Below are 16414 nucleotides of genomic sequence, written 5' to 3'. Positions count from 1 at the left end.
TGTTTCTTTTGTTGCCTTAGGTGAAAGAGAGAGAGAGATGGATAGGGAGAGAGAACTTGGTGTGTTCTTGCCCCTCGCTTTTATAGTTCAGTCACCCTGTGAAATGCATTTTCCTGAGGGTTACACCTAGATAAAGTTCATTCCCACTGTAAGGATGGAGACAAGGGGTTTGTTGGCGAAAGAGGCTACATACTGTTGTTTTGCTAAGATGTAGATCTGTTTGTTCCTGCCCCCCTTCCTTGCCAAAGGATGGCCACTTGATATGTGATTGCCCATCAGCTTTGGTGACACCTGGCTAGAGGCGTCAGCTTGTCTAGCGTTTAAACGGTTAACTGATTAAAGGGAGAGAGGCTGGGGTTGCTCTTGGGGCTGGTTGGCTGGCCGTGGGGCTGGGGTTGGCTGGCTGACCAGCTGGTTGGCGCCGGGGCCAGTTGGCCAGCCAGCCAGCACAGCTGGGGTCTGGCGTGGCGCAGCCAAGGTCCAAGGTCTGGCCAGTGTGGCTGGGTCCGGCGCTGAGGGTCTGGGGTCCAGCGTGGCGCAGCTGGAGTCTGGCCAGCATGGCTGGGGTATGGTGTGTCGTGGCCGGGGTCTGTCCAGCAGGTCCAGGGTCCAGCATGGCAGGACCAGGGCTGGGGTCCAGCCAGCGCAGCAGAGGGTTAACGGTTAATGTCAGTTAACTAGTAAGCCTAATGCTTACCGGTTAACCGGTTAACATTTTACATCCCTAGTAGGGAGTGAATACAGGGGTGCATTCTGTCACAGAGACCTGTCATTGTTATACTTAAGTCTTGGAGAAGGCAGTGTGCGTTTCCTATAGACCACAGATGCACCAACTGGAAATGACTGATAATGAGGAGCATCCAACACATGTCCAGCAAGGAGTGTTATCTCAGACTTACATTATAATGAGTAATCTCACTTGACAGGTGCATAGTATTGTTAAGGCACAGATCCTACTTTATAGAAAATGGCTTGTGCTTTTTTGTATTAGGTAAAGGGTCTTTTTTCAGAATGTCAGGGGATGTCACTCTCATAATCCAGCATTTTTTATCCAGGAGCCTCTCAGTTTCTGGATGCTATGCTGACACAAGTTCTGACATACATCCAGTTTCCAAGCACTCCACATAAAAGTAACAGAAAACCAAGATAAGTTTTTATGTTATTGCTGTTTTTCTTCCCAGTGTGTGGGGATAATTGATATCACTGTATTCATGTTCTAGTTGTGGAACTGGCAGATAATGAAGAGATATATCAGAAGATGTAGCATAACCATAACCATGCAAGAAGTGTTCAAAGCCAGGAAAGTTATTTTCAGTGTTCTAGTTAAATGTCCTGGGCCCACAATGATGTCTACTTATTTGGTATTCCATCATTTAGACAGCTGTTCAAGTAATGGATATTTATTCCACGTGAAACAGGGTTCATTAGTAAATTGTACACTTTCCGTGCTTTCTATCAGTAAACCTTTCAATTAATGTCATAGTCAAGTGTCTACACTCTGAAACATTATTTAAAGGTCCCATTTCTGAATCTTTATAATCAGCCTCTGATGGTCATATATATATATATATATATATATATATATATATATATAAAAATAAAAGAGAGCTTAATTAAACTGAAGGATCCTTGAGATGCTCACCATGGATTTAGATATCAGTCGAGCAGAGAGACCACATTACAATTCACTTCCAGCAAGCCTGTCAGATGTTAGCAGCTATTGGAGTATTGAATTAAATGGCCCATAAATGGGGTGTTCTTGTACAAGAAGCAGTATGAATTGTTAAATGTACTTTAGTCCACAGTCTTCTATTAGAGCTTGTCTGCAAAGGGACTGGGTGCAGCATGCTAGTAAGAGACAATATGGATGAAAAACAAAACCATGGTTTTTTCTTAGTTGTTCCTCACAGAGACTCATTGAGCAACTGGCTTGATTCTGAGCTCCTGATGGAGTGACTAAGGAATCGTAGGTTTGTCAATAACTTTTACTTGATCTATATAGGCCAGGTCACTATGAGCTTTGATCAAAAACATCTTTCATGTGGCTTTCCTATTTCTGCATTGGCCTGAATCATTCTTGAATCAAAAAGACAATTGAGTATCAGTGCTTTCTTCTGGCATTAGTCCTCTGCTTCTCCAGATTCACTAGATCTGTAAGATGTGTTTGTTAAAAAATGTAACAGGACACATCACAGCACCGGATCCATCCCACTCTTCAATTGTCTGAATCTTTAATTTGAGCTGACAATAATGAAGAGGAGAGAGAATCTGTAAGAGAGGCTGGAAATGTATCATTTGGACATGCTCTGCTCCATAATTCTTTTCCATGTCTCCTACGTGTCCCTTTTTGGCATGTATGTTTTCACTTAAACCAAAGGGAGCTAAGAGGTCTTTCTAGTAATCCTTTTGTTTTCAGTAAACATCATCAAAGAATAAGAAGCATAAAAAAGGAAAATATCATATTATAAACTACACTGGCACATGATCCATACAATAATCAACTTTCCAGCACCGTAAAGGCAGCCCATATTTCCCACAAGATTCTCTCTTCTGTATTTTCATATTGAGATAGCTCAGGGGTAGGCAACCTATGGCATGCATGTCAAAGGCGGCACGTGAGCTGATTTTCAGTGGCACTCACACTGCCCGGGTCCTGGCCACCGGTCAGGGGGGCTCCGCATTTTAATTTAATTTTAAATGAAGCTTCTTAAACATTTTAAAAACTTTACTTTACATACAACAATAGTTTAGTTCTATATTACAGACGTATAGAAAGAGACCTTCTAAAAACGTTAAAATGTATTACTGGCACGCAAAACCTTAAATTAGAGTGAATAAATGAAGACTTAGCACACCACTTCTGAAAGGTTGCCGATCCCTGAGATAGCTCATCATTTCTGATCTTTGAACCCGCTAAACACTTCAGTAAATTTTACTACTTTGTGTTATCTTCCCTGCCACAAATTAAATTGATTCAAATATATATACACACGCACACATGTAACTGAGAACATCCCAGATTCCTAGAAAATGTGTGTGTGTATTATATATGTAAACAGTATTTTAAGAATCTGGGATGTTCTCAGTTAGAAATAAACAAGGACTCTTGTTGAAACCATGTGATAACTTGGACAAATTCTATATGCAGGCCTGCTCACATGTTGCTATGTAAGCACAAAGTATAAAGTACTGCATTATTATACTTACTATTAAAGTGTGTGTTGTACATGTGGTAGGTGCAAACTGCAAGGTACTGAGCGTCGTCAGCTCTAAATGAAGCCAATGAGAGTTGAGGACACTTTACATCTCCTTAGAACCTGTAGGACGAAACTCAAACGTTTAAGGGTATATCTATGCTACAGCAGCATAGCTGATAGTTGTACTGTTATAGTGCCCCAGTGTAGAAGATTCTTACATCAATGAAAGTGGCATTTCTGTCAACGTAATTAATACAACCCTTCAAGAGGCAGTAGCAAGAATTCTTCCATCGACCTAGTCGTTTCCATACTGGGAGTTAGGTTGACCTAACTATGTCATACAGGGCATGACATTTTTCACAGTCCAGTTGCATAACTAGGTTGGTCTAATTTGAAAGCGTAGACTAGACCTAAGAGTTTGTTTTCACGGTAAGGGTGAGCTTGAGTTAGAACACTTGAATTACTTCAGAATGAGAGTAAGGACACTGCAAAATAGCAGTGGAGCTACATGGCGTAATTGACTGGATTAGCGGAGTGACCGGATTAGCGGAGTGACTGGATTAGCGGAGTGACCGGATTAGCGGAGTGACCGGATTAGCGGAGTGACCGGATTAGCATTTGAGGAGGAGTTGTAACTTAAACTGCTGCATCCCCACTGCACTACCAGCTCAAGCTACAGCAGCATTCAAGCTTTTCCCCTCCTGTCCTTCCCAGGCCAGCCAGCTCTTGTTTAAAAGGACCTAGCTCAGGGGCAGGCAAACTTTTTGGCCTGAGGGCCGCATCGGGTTTCTGAAATTGTATGGAGGGCTGGTTAGGGGAGGCTGTGCCTCCCCAGACAGCCAGACATGGCCCCCCCCACCCCACCCCCCGGGACTCCTGCCCCATCCAACCCTCCTGTTCCCTGATGGCCCCCTGGGGACCCCTGTCCCATCCACCCCCTGCTGTCTGTCCCCTGACCAACCCCGGACTGCCTGCTCCTAACTGCCCCCCGCCACCTCATCCAACTCCCCTCTCCTTCCTGACTGCCCCCCCAAGACCCCTGCCCCATCCAACCACACCTTCTCCTTGACTGCCCCCGGAACCCCTGCCCCTGACTGCCCCCCGCTGCTTCATCCAACCCCCGCCCTTCCTGATGGCCCCCCCAGGATCCCTACCACATCCAACCACCCCTTCTCCCTGACCCCTGACTGCCCCCCGCCGCCCCATCCAACCCCCCCTTCTTCCTGACTGCCCCTCCCCCGGGACCCCTGCCCCCATTCAACCACCCTGTTCTCCGCCCTCTGACTGCTCCAACCCTTATCCATACCCCCAGCCCCTGACCACTCCCCAAACTCCCCTGCCCTCTATTCAAGCCCCCCTGCTGCCTGCCTCCTTACCGCGCTTCCTGGAGCACCAGTGGCTGGCAGCACAGCTGCACCAGGACAGGCAGCCGTGCAGCACAGAGCAACTATTTCTTCCCTGTACAGCACAGAGCACCAGGTCAGGCCAGGCTCTGCAGCTGGGCTGCCCCAGGAGCTCGCTGCTTCGCTGCCCAGAGTGATGCGTCGGAGGCACAGTGAGCTGAGGCTGTGGGGAAGGGGGAACAGTGGGGGAGGGGCTGGAGGCTAGTCTCCCGGGCAAGGGGCCGGGCAGGGTGGTCCCACAGGCCACAGTTTGCCCATCTCTGACCTAGCTAGATATTTGTGTGTATGGGAGTTGAGTTAGGGACAAACCTAGAGTTAAAACTCAAGCTAAGAATGTATGCAGTGAAGACAAGTCCTAGAAATATAGAATATATATGTGCCACTTCATCCACTGCTGACATGTAGCCACAATATGACGCAAATTTTACCCAGCACCACAACAGTTTAAAATAACTAAAGCTTATTTTTTAATTAACAATACTTAAGATCACTGGAGATCAAATCTGAAAGCGAGTTATTAGAAAGTAGGCCCACAGAACTGAGCAATGACACAGTAAGAGTCATGAGGTTGAAGCACTTTTAAAACAATATGGATCTTTGGTGATGTAGGAGAAAAAATAGAAAGTATATCCAGAGCGAAGGACCCTATACCCAAGACTGAATAATAACTTGTCTGATGAAGGGGCTCAGTTTTAGAACTAATTTAAACAAACTACCAAGGCTGTGTTCAGTCGTGCAGTCTGCTAAAATTACAAAACATTTGATAAATAGAGGATATAAGCGATTTATAAACAGGTATTGCTTGATGTAATCACATTGTTCTCAGATAATCTGCTCGGTATAAAATGAAGATGTAGCCTGTGGTTTACACAACTATATACTCAACCTGGGTTATTTAGGGGTGGCATTCACTTCACTAAATGAAACAGGTCAAATCCTGGCCCACCAAACTCAATGGCATTGACTTCGGTGAGATCACTATTTCAAGTTAGGTCTTTGTTTTACACAAATTTCTGTGTATAACAAAAATCATACATAATGTATACAATCTAGGTACTCTGGCCTCTTTACCATAGTATATGTGATGTAAGCATCAATATAACGATTATTACTGTTTAGGCATGGGCAAATCAAATACTGTACTAAATATGCCAAATAGCATGGATAACGGAGCTATTTTAGGCAACCAAACTTGGTCCAGTTACTATTTTTTCCTGTTTTAATTCACAGTGCCAGTTTAGTACAGCTTTAAAAATTTAACTAAAGAAACATCATATTGCCATTGTTTTCAATTGTTCTTAAAATTTATTTGTCCGTTCCATCAACAGAAATTGGTCCAATAAAAGATCTCACTTACCTTGTCTTCTCTTAAAAATATAGTTACCTTGAATCATATTTAAGTGTAAAGTGTCCCAAAATACCAAATTTTATTAAAAAATACATTGTTAAAAACAGGTTAATGTTAAGTGTGTTTCACTGGAGTCTAGCTAATATCTAACAACAGTTGGTTACACTTCCTTTAAAAAATTCTTCATCTTTTTAAACCCAAACATTTGGACACAACGAATAGGGTCTCCACTACCATATAAATCCTTCATCATTCACGATCACTGCACTTCACTTCTGCCTACCCAGACTTAACTTTGTTCTCTTGTTCTGTTCTGCAATGGAAATATGCTGCTGGATGTATATGATTTTATATATTGTTTATTAGATGTTTGTATTTTTTTAAAAGAAATACAGTCCCAGGTTACATTAAATTATCTCTGAATTCTATATAAGTTCTAATAATGTGATGTGTTGGTGGAATAGAAGAATATTTGCTATGAGTGACGAATTAGCAGATGTTAATCAGCGTGTGATGCTGTGGACTTATATAAGCATACAGGGCATAGCCTTGCAAGTTTATATGTATTAATTATATTCTGTACCATCTAACACATCTAGATTTTTTTTAAGAGACTAAAGGTGTTATATATGTTATGTGTTATGGTAAATGAGAAATGTAAATCCCTTGATAGAATAGGCGATATTATAATCTTCTAGTAATTTGTTACTTTGATCACAGCAAATTTCAGGGACAACAATGAGTTTGGGTGAGTGACTGATGATTATTTTTTAAAAGTGGGATATTTATTTGCTGTTTCTTGTGAACGTTCATTTCTAGAAAGTCTAACTTTTTTTTTAAAGGGTGAAGAATTTTTGTTCAGAAACAGTGTTAGCTAGACTGCATTATATACAAATGAAAATAGCTCTGTATGGCTGAGCCACGTTGTAGTTGCAGATAACAGGACAATGGGGAGGGGGGTAAGGAGGAGAGAAACAAAATATTGTAGCCTAACACTTTGAGGCCCACACAGATCTACACAGAGCATTTCTTCCTGATCCAGTGCACAGAGTCAGGACACAGACTGGTTCAAAAAATTCCAAAAAAAGAGCAAAACAAATGATAGTGAAAGAGCAAACTATCCCTCACTCACAAAGTCTCTTTAAGCAGTATAGCAATACCATCAGTGCTGGAACTTGGGTTGCTGGGGGTGCTACTGTACCCCCAGTTTGAAGTGGTAATAACAACCCAAATACATGGTTTCCACCTTCAGCATCCTCACTATAAAACTGTTCCAGCACCACTGAGCAATACCATCAGATTCCAGTTCACCTGGCCTGGACTTGGGCAGGGAAACACTCCTCCTTCCTCTCAAGGTCTTCCCCAAGGTTTCAACTTCTATCCCTGCTTTAATGGGCTCTTACTTAACCCTTTTTCTGCCTATCCTGCTGTGCAGTTTATTTTATTATGAAGCTATTTGTTACATATTTTTTTAATTCTTCCCCATTGGGCTAGTCACTTCTCACCCCCATTCACCCCTTACCCCCCATCCCAAAAAAGCCCTAACAGTCTCAGCAAGACAAAGGGAAACAAAACAAATGGAGAGTCTGTAGGCCAAGCCAGTCAGGAAAACGTTTACAATTTGAAAGATGGGTACATTTGCAAAACACTATTCCTATTCTGATATCTGGTAATATTCCCAGAAAAAACAACAACAACAACTCTACTCTGGAATGAGAGGCTGCCCAAAAAATGTCAGGGGGATAAGTTCATTTTTGGGGAAGATACAAAGAGAAAGAAAAATTAGGCTTATAATAAGATGAAAGCACCAACCTCATCTTAGCTCCACTACCACCGCTCCATAATAAATTATAGATGCATTTTATTGTTGTCAGGAGGCATCAACAGGCCCTCCTTCAGCTGCTCTACATGTAGTTATTTCTGGCTGGCCTAAAAACCGCAGGTAGGACTAACATAAGAAGGAGCACTCTGTAGGGCTAAACCAAAGAAGAACCCCCAGCTTCCTCCAATTAGGATCTAAAATAAGAATATCCTGAAATATTTGGATGTATGCCCATACTACTACTGATCATAATGAATCAGGGTTGATTCCCTGTGTGGTTACCAAGGTAACCATAGATGTCATGATTGCTCCTGTTTTAAAAAAAACAACCATATCCATAACTTTTCCCACTAAGGAATTTTTGCAAGTTGAAGGGTGGATTGACAGGATGTTAACAGGGAGTTAAGTAGAGTAGTCAGAATATTGTTGTCAAAACAACAACAAAAATGGCTTTTCAACCCAAACAATTTTTCGTGTATGTGGAAAATTTTCATTTTGATTGAAGCTTTCTCATTTTAAGTCAAAACCTCTCCCCCAAATGGCAAATGGCTTAGTTTCATAGTATTTCCCAACCCGCTGTAGTTCTTAACATTTGAGGCAGCTGTTAAGCATTGAGTGCTGTGCCACTGGGCTGAATGAGAGGCCAATAGAGAGCATGAACTCATCAACTGCTGCTATTGGACTTTCACCGACACATTTAATTCTTTTGGGGTTGTAAGTCTTCTATGTAGGCTTTGGTTTATAAAGCATGGTTCCAATAAAGCAACTCTTGTCTTCAAAAGTTATCAAAATGTAGTAAAAATTGGGAGAATAAACTTTAATTTGGGAACAAAATAATGCCTGTAACTTTTGACTTTTCTAAACTGTATTGCCATGACTTTTGCTCTTTTCACCAAAAACAAATTCATGACACTTCCTAAAACCTCCCATGTCAAAACAATAGCCCTGCTCATAAATAAAGTGCTAATACACTGAGGAGAAATATACTTAATATACTTTAAGAGCAGAAAATATTTCTCTCCAGAGGAAAATCCCCCAAATCTCATATTCTGATAGGCAATTCATCAGAATGAATTAGAATGAAAGCTGGTGAAGATAATATGATGGGTAAAACATCAGATAAAATTAGATTAAAAGACGGTGAAAAGCCCAATAGCCAGAAGCCTCACTTGTGACCCAGCCAAAGTAATGCTTGGATAAATAGAGACTGACAAGGCAAACAATTCCTTCAAAAGACATTCAAAACTGCCTTCTACAATACTTACAGTTGAAAATAAAAAATGTCCCAGACATTTGCACGCAGTTCATTTCAGCAAATGCTACAATGTGCAAAGATTTTAAACAAAACCCCTCTTCAAATGTTTCAGCAAATCTACATTTCTTCAGAACAACATGGGCTTGAATTGCCCTTTAGGTTTGTGGTCTCGATGATGAGACTTCCTGAATACACAGGGCCACACATTATCATGTGCTTCACAATGGAGGTCTATGAAAAAATGTCACAAGTGAGGCATTTTCAGTATGCAGAATGTCACCTGGGAGGAATGTCCTCAGAGTTTGCATGATGCTGTGTGGAAAATAGGAATGTATGTACAGCTTGGCAGCCTTTGTGAGTGCTTAGTGGATGACCTCAGAACTGACAGGGGGCGGTCTGAACAGACATGGGAAGATCCACCAGCAAGAGAGCATGTTACATCGTATTATTCCCTCTAAAACTGGCATATAACATGGCAAAGTATCTGGCAGAAGTTACAGCTCTGTTTAGCAGTAGTGATTCCCAGGCTGCTTCCCATACCCACAGGTTAGGGAAACAATAAATAACTACACAGCCAGTTTGCGTACACCCCTGGAACGTGAAACAATTCATCAAGATCGACATTTGTGAGCAGTTCTGATCTGCTCTGGCCATGTGGTGCACAGCCCTTGAAGGATGGCCTCTGCTGTAGCTACAGATTAACAGTGCCAAATGGTTTGCCATGCTCTGATGCCAACAGAAAGGTATAATAAAATATCTCACACAGGTCCAGTCAGACAAGATGTGTGAAACAAGCATGAAATCTGTGAGCTCACTATTGCATGTACTGCAGTAAGTGCCTGGTAACAAAGTGGGCTCTTAATCAAATGCTTTACCTCATCCACAAAATGCCACATTAGTTGAAGGCTAGCAAGAATATCCTACTGTTTCAGAGGCATATCATTGCCTCTTGCAAAGGGGGTGGAACAAAGATATGCCCCTTGTACTGTGGCAGTTACACCATTTTTTCTCCAATAGCATTTTTTAAAAACCACACACACGTCCACATTTTCAAAAGGATAATCTAACGTAGGTTCTGCTACACAGTTTTGGTATACTTAGGCAGCTAGCACTTTTGTTAGTTTTTTAACCATACACAAGGGTACCGTATGGCCCACGGAAATTAATTTAATTTCTTGAACAAGCTTCTCTCACTTTCCAGCATATTGTTAAAACAGGTTTCATCACAAATTACAGTGATATAATCATATTGATTCCTTCAATAGGCCTAATAATCATACGCTTTGACCAGTAAGGGTAATATTCTCAGCTAGTGTAAATCTGCATAGCGCCATAAACTATGCTGACTTATACCAGTTCTGGGCTCCAGGCTCGCTGACTTTTGTGTGGAGGTTCCAGGCATATGCAGAAGTCTATTCCAAGTCTAGAATAAGGGACTAAAGTACGTACAGATTTTACATTTGCTCAGCTTTCTTCCTTAATTATCGTGTGCTCTTTCATCAGAATTTTACAGACATTAGTACAAGACATGCATGAACCATTACATGGTGAAACCAGTCTCTTAACAGTTTTGGTTACATAAGACAGTGCATGTGTTACTATACTCACCATTCCATGATTCAGCCAAGAGGGTATAAAATTATCAAGAAGCTTTGGGTAAACCACTTCTCTGTCATAGATATAGAGGCTCCAAAACATTGTCACAACAAACTGAAAGAAGGGAAAGAAAAGACAATTTAAAAAATGCTTATGGTCAATTATCTGATTTCACTGCCTTTTTTCATTTTAGTTATCCATAGCTCTACATCTACCTAAAGATCTACAAACAGGCAGACAGACATTATTGGTCATAAACCCAGTCTTCCTTTTTTTCAGTGTGGTCGAGAGTGTTCTTTACATTCTCAAAAGTTACAATTTTTCTTTTCTGTGTTTGACATTTAGATTGGAGAAATAACTTTTTTAGTTATATACTTGGGGCCAAGTTACAATTGAGTACTATATTTTAGTAGTAGATGTGGTATATTAATTATGTTTTACCGCTAACAGCATAGAAAACAATGTGAAATCTCACAAGATACAGCATATATCAACATAAAGAGTATTAGGGCTCTGTTCATATGGGGTGAAATTCACCCTTGAATAGAAGGCCATCACTTCTTATGTCCCATTTCGCAACCAAACACTTTAACCAAGAAATAAATCTAACCCTTGAAGTGTTATTCACAGAATTTATGCACAGAGGTCCAAAAGAAAAAAATAGGTTTCCAACATCCTACTCACTTGTCCATATGAAACTCATCTTGGCTCTTGTCAAAGAGACAACTTATTAGATGCCCAAAGAGTGAGCATTCATTCTCCCCCCACCCCCCTTACCTGAGGATGGAAGAATGAGTTTGAATAAAATAAATACTAGCCTAAACCTTTAGCCAAAGCTTGTACAAAACCTTTTAACTTCTTTTGAAGTTCAAAAAAGCTGATAACTTCTTTCTATACCATTTTTTATTTTGACCCACCTCTGCATTTTCTCTTTCTCTCCAAGACTATGAAAGTAGAAAGACTGAAAGGCTTTTCTCATAATATTTTTATCCTAACTGAAAGCAATAAGTACTGGAAGGCTGGAACTGCTAAATTTTTTGAGGTTTGCTCACCATTAATTTAGCTCCATTTTCTTTCTCTACTATTTAACAGTCCTGCCCCTGATTCAGAGTGTTATGAACACTCCATTGTCAGCCATGGAGATTTCACAGAAGTAGGTTATGCTTCCATTGAAGCTATGTTTACATTATGAACCTCTTAAGGTCTGCTTTCTTTTTAAATTTGTATTCTCCCTTCCTGAAAATGCAGTCTATCTAAAATAAACACAATATAGAAATATTAGTGTTAGCTTAACTTAATAAAACCCTGAATGTTGGAAAGAAAACATAGAACTAAATACCGTGAACCTACACTGTTTTCTTTGTAATTTGAGTTCAGTTCAAACTATGTTCACAGTCCTGTAGGGATAAAAGGGCTATCACTTGCTACAGAAAAACTGACAACAGGTCCAGGAATCTTTCACTGGTAAGTTTCAGGAGAGATTACAGGATCTCCATGCAGAATAGATTAGACCAAATTTAGCCCTACAGCAAGCAGGTGCAGCTCTCAATGAATTCAATGGGAATGTGTCCAATTGTGCTGGGTGAGGGATGGTTTTTGGGGACTAAGGAGTGGGAACAAGGAATGTGGGGTTTATGGGGGCAAGGGTGTTTCAAGGTCAGCAAATTATCAGTGGATGGGATGAGCATAATTCACTTCATATGCCTCTGGCTTTGGGAAATTAAAATTTAGCTTACAGATTACCGGTGGCACCTCGTCCTAACCACAGATATGTATGCTTAAGGAAGACAGACGTTTGGATGATGTAGACTGGTAAATTGTTCCTTCAGCGCACATACAGTACATAGTTCCTTAGTTTCCAACACACTTTCCCATCTGTTATGATGGCTTTTGGTGCTCAAAAGAAGTTTGGACCCTTCAACTTGTGCGTAGGCGCCAGGAAAAAAATAGGTTATGATGGACAGCCTGCAAAATACTGAAAGTATAAAGTGCTCTTCAAGAAGTCTCTCCTCTGTGCCAGTATTGGTATTGGCATCACAGAGCTCTTTACACACCTGTTGACACTTATCTGCCAAAATATGAACAGTTGAACAATCGGGAAATAAAGCAAAGTTTCCCAACTCCTTTGACTTCCTTGAAGTCATGTTGTATTGCAGTGGGTCACTAAGAATGTATTAAGACCAATTGGGACATCAAAACATATGTAGCATGAAAATCAGGCTCGAAAGCACTCTGTATGGAGAAAATCCTACATTAAGCAATGGTACCAAAGGTAAAGCTGAAACATATTTGAATGAATCCAGCTAAACTGGCAAACACTTGGGTCTGGGATTTTTGCATGGGGCAAAGTAAAATGATAGGAAAATGAGGTAAAGGTAAGAAAAGAGAGGAGGAACCATCTGTCTCTTAACCAAAGTCAGCCAATGGATGGAATTAAATCAACATAGCTGGTTGCAACCATCTGGAGCTACAGACGGTAAATGCTGCTTAGCAAAGCACCACCACAGGCAGACGTAAGGAAAGACACAAAAAATAAAACATTACAGTTCTAATGTAAACCAACAAAGAGAAGGACATTCAGACTCAACGGCTGCCACACTGACCTAAGTCTCTTTAATTGGAGGAATACTTCTCACATTGGTCGGTCAATGTCTCTAAGTGGTTGATCCCAACTTTTTTTATGAATTAATATGGATGACAGAAAAATCTTATTTCTAGGACATTTTACATAGCTTCCTACCCACCCTTGTGGCTTGCTTTGATTAATAAGCAATTGTTTGACATTTCTAAATAGGTTTAAGATTCTCTTCAATATCAGAGAGTGTTTATATCGGTATTAGTGTAATTTAATTTGGGCTAAACTCAGCTAGATTTCATGTGGCTGTTCAGTGAGGGGGAAGGGGAAAATGAGCTCCCCATTTACATGTACTGCAATCCCTGCCCAACTGGGGTAGCACAGGTAGGCAAAGAGCCATTGGAACTTGCTTCTATACCTCCCTCCTTGCAGTCCCTTGCACAGGGAGTATCTCAGGACCCAGGAGAGGCATGATGGGAGTGGGAAGAAGCAGTGCCTAGAGCACCATGCACTTCAGCAATCCCCAACTTCCATGTTATTCCTAGAATACCAAGGCCAACCTGTGCAAATAAGAGCTGCTCCCAAGTTTCTCTGCCTCAAGGTTGTAGCAAAGAGCCAGGCAGCTATAATCAGCTCCCGGGGATGCTCTCTCCCTTTCCCCAACTCTGCTGCACAAAGCGGATGCTAATGCTGCAGAGAATCTGCCTCTATGGGGGTGTCACTGTCACAGTTCAGAGCAATTGCACCCATATTCCCCCTCTGTGGGCCAGCAAAGGCACCCGTACCCTAGGCTTCCGGTTCCTCTGCCACCACCTCTCCTGGACAGAGGCCCAAGTCTCTCTCCCTCCTGACCAGGTTTTTTTTTTCTTCAGACCGCACAGTTTCCTACCTACACTGTGAGTTCCCCAGCGAGGCAGACTGCCTAAGCAGGCCCACTTTGCTTTCTCCTCAGAGGTTATAAACAGTATAATTCCCTGAAGCTGTAAGTTATCACACAGTCCTGTCTAAACAAACACATTTATTGTTAAAGTAAAAGCATTACAGAGAAAACATATTTAAAACAATAAGAAAACCTAAACATATGCTAATGAGCTTACCAGATCACCCCTAACTCCAACAAGGGCTCTGACAGGTGACCAGCCCTTCAAATCCCACCAAGGGTTTTTTCTGTGGTTACAAGTTCATAACAGCTGTTAGCTCTGACACCTCCATGAATCTGAGAGACCCTCCTTTATGCAAATCAGGGCTCTGATCTTCAGATTCTGGTAACAGGTAATCAGCAGACAGTGGGTTTCCCCATAGGGTGTAGCTTTAAACAGTTGGGTTTGGAGGTGGGATTTTACTTCCTTCCAAGTATTTCTTAGGAAACCCACTCAGCTTTGCTTGTCACAAAGGTTCCTTCTTGTCTGGCACATTGTTTAAAATGGGCCTTTGAAGCTTCACACATCCCAGGGTTTACATTGGCCACATCCCACCCCCCGCACCACAGTGAAGTTACATACAATCCCACAATGATACATAAATTTTGTATTTTTAATACAATGGACTACAAAGCTACTTAAACTTAATTCAGTAAGGCTTCTCAGGGATATTGCAGGAAATTGCCATATCTGTCATAGTCACATTGCTGCATTTTGGCCTGCGCCCCTTAAGCTTCCTGCCAACTTGAGTCTGCCACCTTTATTTTTGTGCAGCAGTAAGAGATTACTTGTGGACAAAGGTGCTGCACCACATGAGTAAGAATGGCAAAATTATGACCTATGTTAATTCCTTCTCTCCCCTTCTGCAGACAATACCACTTGGATAGTCAGGAGGAAGTTAAATAGCACATAAAAGCCTCCTTTGCTACTCGTTGTATTCTATGTACACTCTAGACAAGTGGGCACGTCGGTTTTTCAAGTGGGCTTTGGGTTCCCTCTGAGAAGGAGTAACTGATTTGTAATATGCAACTCAATATCACTAAACAATACACAGCAGCTGCAAAAGCATTACTAAGGCCCAAGAAACAATTTCCTTCTTCCACTTCAGAAAAAAACATTACTCAATTTCCCCCTCAGCTTTAAAGCTTCAGAAAGTAACACAGAAAGAACACAAAATACAACTGAGGGGGAAATTTTAAAGCATGAAACAGGAAACTGTTCATTATTTCTCCTTTTGAGTCACCAAGGGCATTAGTAAAACAAAAGAAATTGAAGCAAAGAAACTGACAGAGGGAGGCCAAAACTGTGTAATTTGCTGTTTATGTGCACCCAACCAAAAAAACTACCATATAAATGAATGGAATTTTTTTTACTGCATATTTTTGTTTCTGGATAACCCATACATTTAAGTTTCACTCATTTCCTGAGTGATTTCTAGGGAAAACTGGATGCTTTATCTGTTCTGCATGAACAAAAAGACCCTCTGGTGCTTTTTGTAAGAGTAAAGATTTTCTCCTGTGACCTTGGGCAAAATTTCTTCTCCACACATTGTTGTGCAGTTTGATGTAAGCTTTCTGACTTCCTCTCTGAGGTGGCTGTAGTAAAGTGGTGCTATATGTGTATGCTTTGTGAGGATCTTTGGGATCCTACACAACGAAAGGCACTATATAAATGTGAAGTTTCATTATGACCAACCCCAGCTGATGTAAACTAGCATAGCATTGACTTCCATGGAGCTACACCTATTTACACCAGTTGACACTCCACCCAAATGCATTTTATAAAGGCCTATCAAGAAAGTCATGAGGGGCAGGAGCTGAGGAATTAGGAAGTGCAGTGGGCCAACCACCTCCTGTTTGCTCCCTCATGGCCCAGGGTCATGCTACAGGCAGCCTACCTCATTTTTTCCTCTTGCACAGTTCAAATAAAACTTCACTTCAGGCATTTTCTTGGTCCTAAATACCCCTCCTTGGAGTTTGGGTTTACAAATTGCAATAAAACACAAAATCTCAAATAAAGTCCACTCATAAGTCCACATCACACAAGGTTTCTCTTACTCCTCCCAGGCCTTCCTGAGGCCTTTGCACTCTATCCCCTGCTTCGACTGGATCTTTGCCAGATGTCTATGCCTGGGGAAAATCCCCTCGTGTCAGGGTTTTCCCTGCAGGAGCCTTTCCTCATTCTTTGCAGACTCTGTCATAGCTTCTTGAGCTTTCCCCCTCCACTACAGCCACCCACTGCCTTTTATAGGGAAGTTCCTGATCCAACCCAGCTGTGTCTCTTTAGTAATCCAGGTTA

At 41.4% G+C, this 16414-nt stretch overlaps 1 protein-coding gene across 5 annotated transcripts in view; it reads right to left on the bottom strand.

Moving 5' to 3' along the window:
* Nucleotides 1-16414, bottom strand: part of AIG1 (androgen induced 1) — a 196153-nt gene that overhangs the window by 120359 nt on the left and 59380 nt on the right. For 3 of the 5 annotated variants that reach the window (XM_073337496.1, XM_073337498.1, XM_073337497.1), the window contains one exon: nt 10634-10735. In XM_073337496.1, the coding sequence (XP_073193597.1) occupies nt 10634-10735 (102 nt within the window). Of the gene's footprint in view, nt 1-3207; nt 3318-10633; nt 10736-16414 lie in introns of all 5 variants that reach the window. The other 2 variants (XR_012158065.1, XR_012158066.1) reach the window with 1 other exon arrangement.

The sequence above is a fragment of the Lepidochelys kempii genome, chromosome 3 (genome assembly GCF_965140265.1).
Source record: "Lepidochelys kempii isolate rLepKem1 chromosome 3, rLepKem1.hap2, whole genome shotgun sequence".
NCBI classification, from domain to species: Eukaryota; Metazoa; Chordata; order Testudines; family Cheloniidae; genus Lepidochelys; species Lepidochelys kempii.
This window is presented reverse-complemented; position numbering and strand designations above follow the sequence as displayed.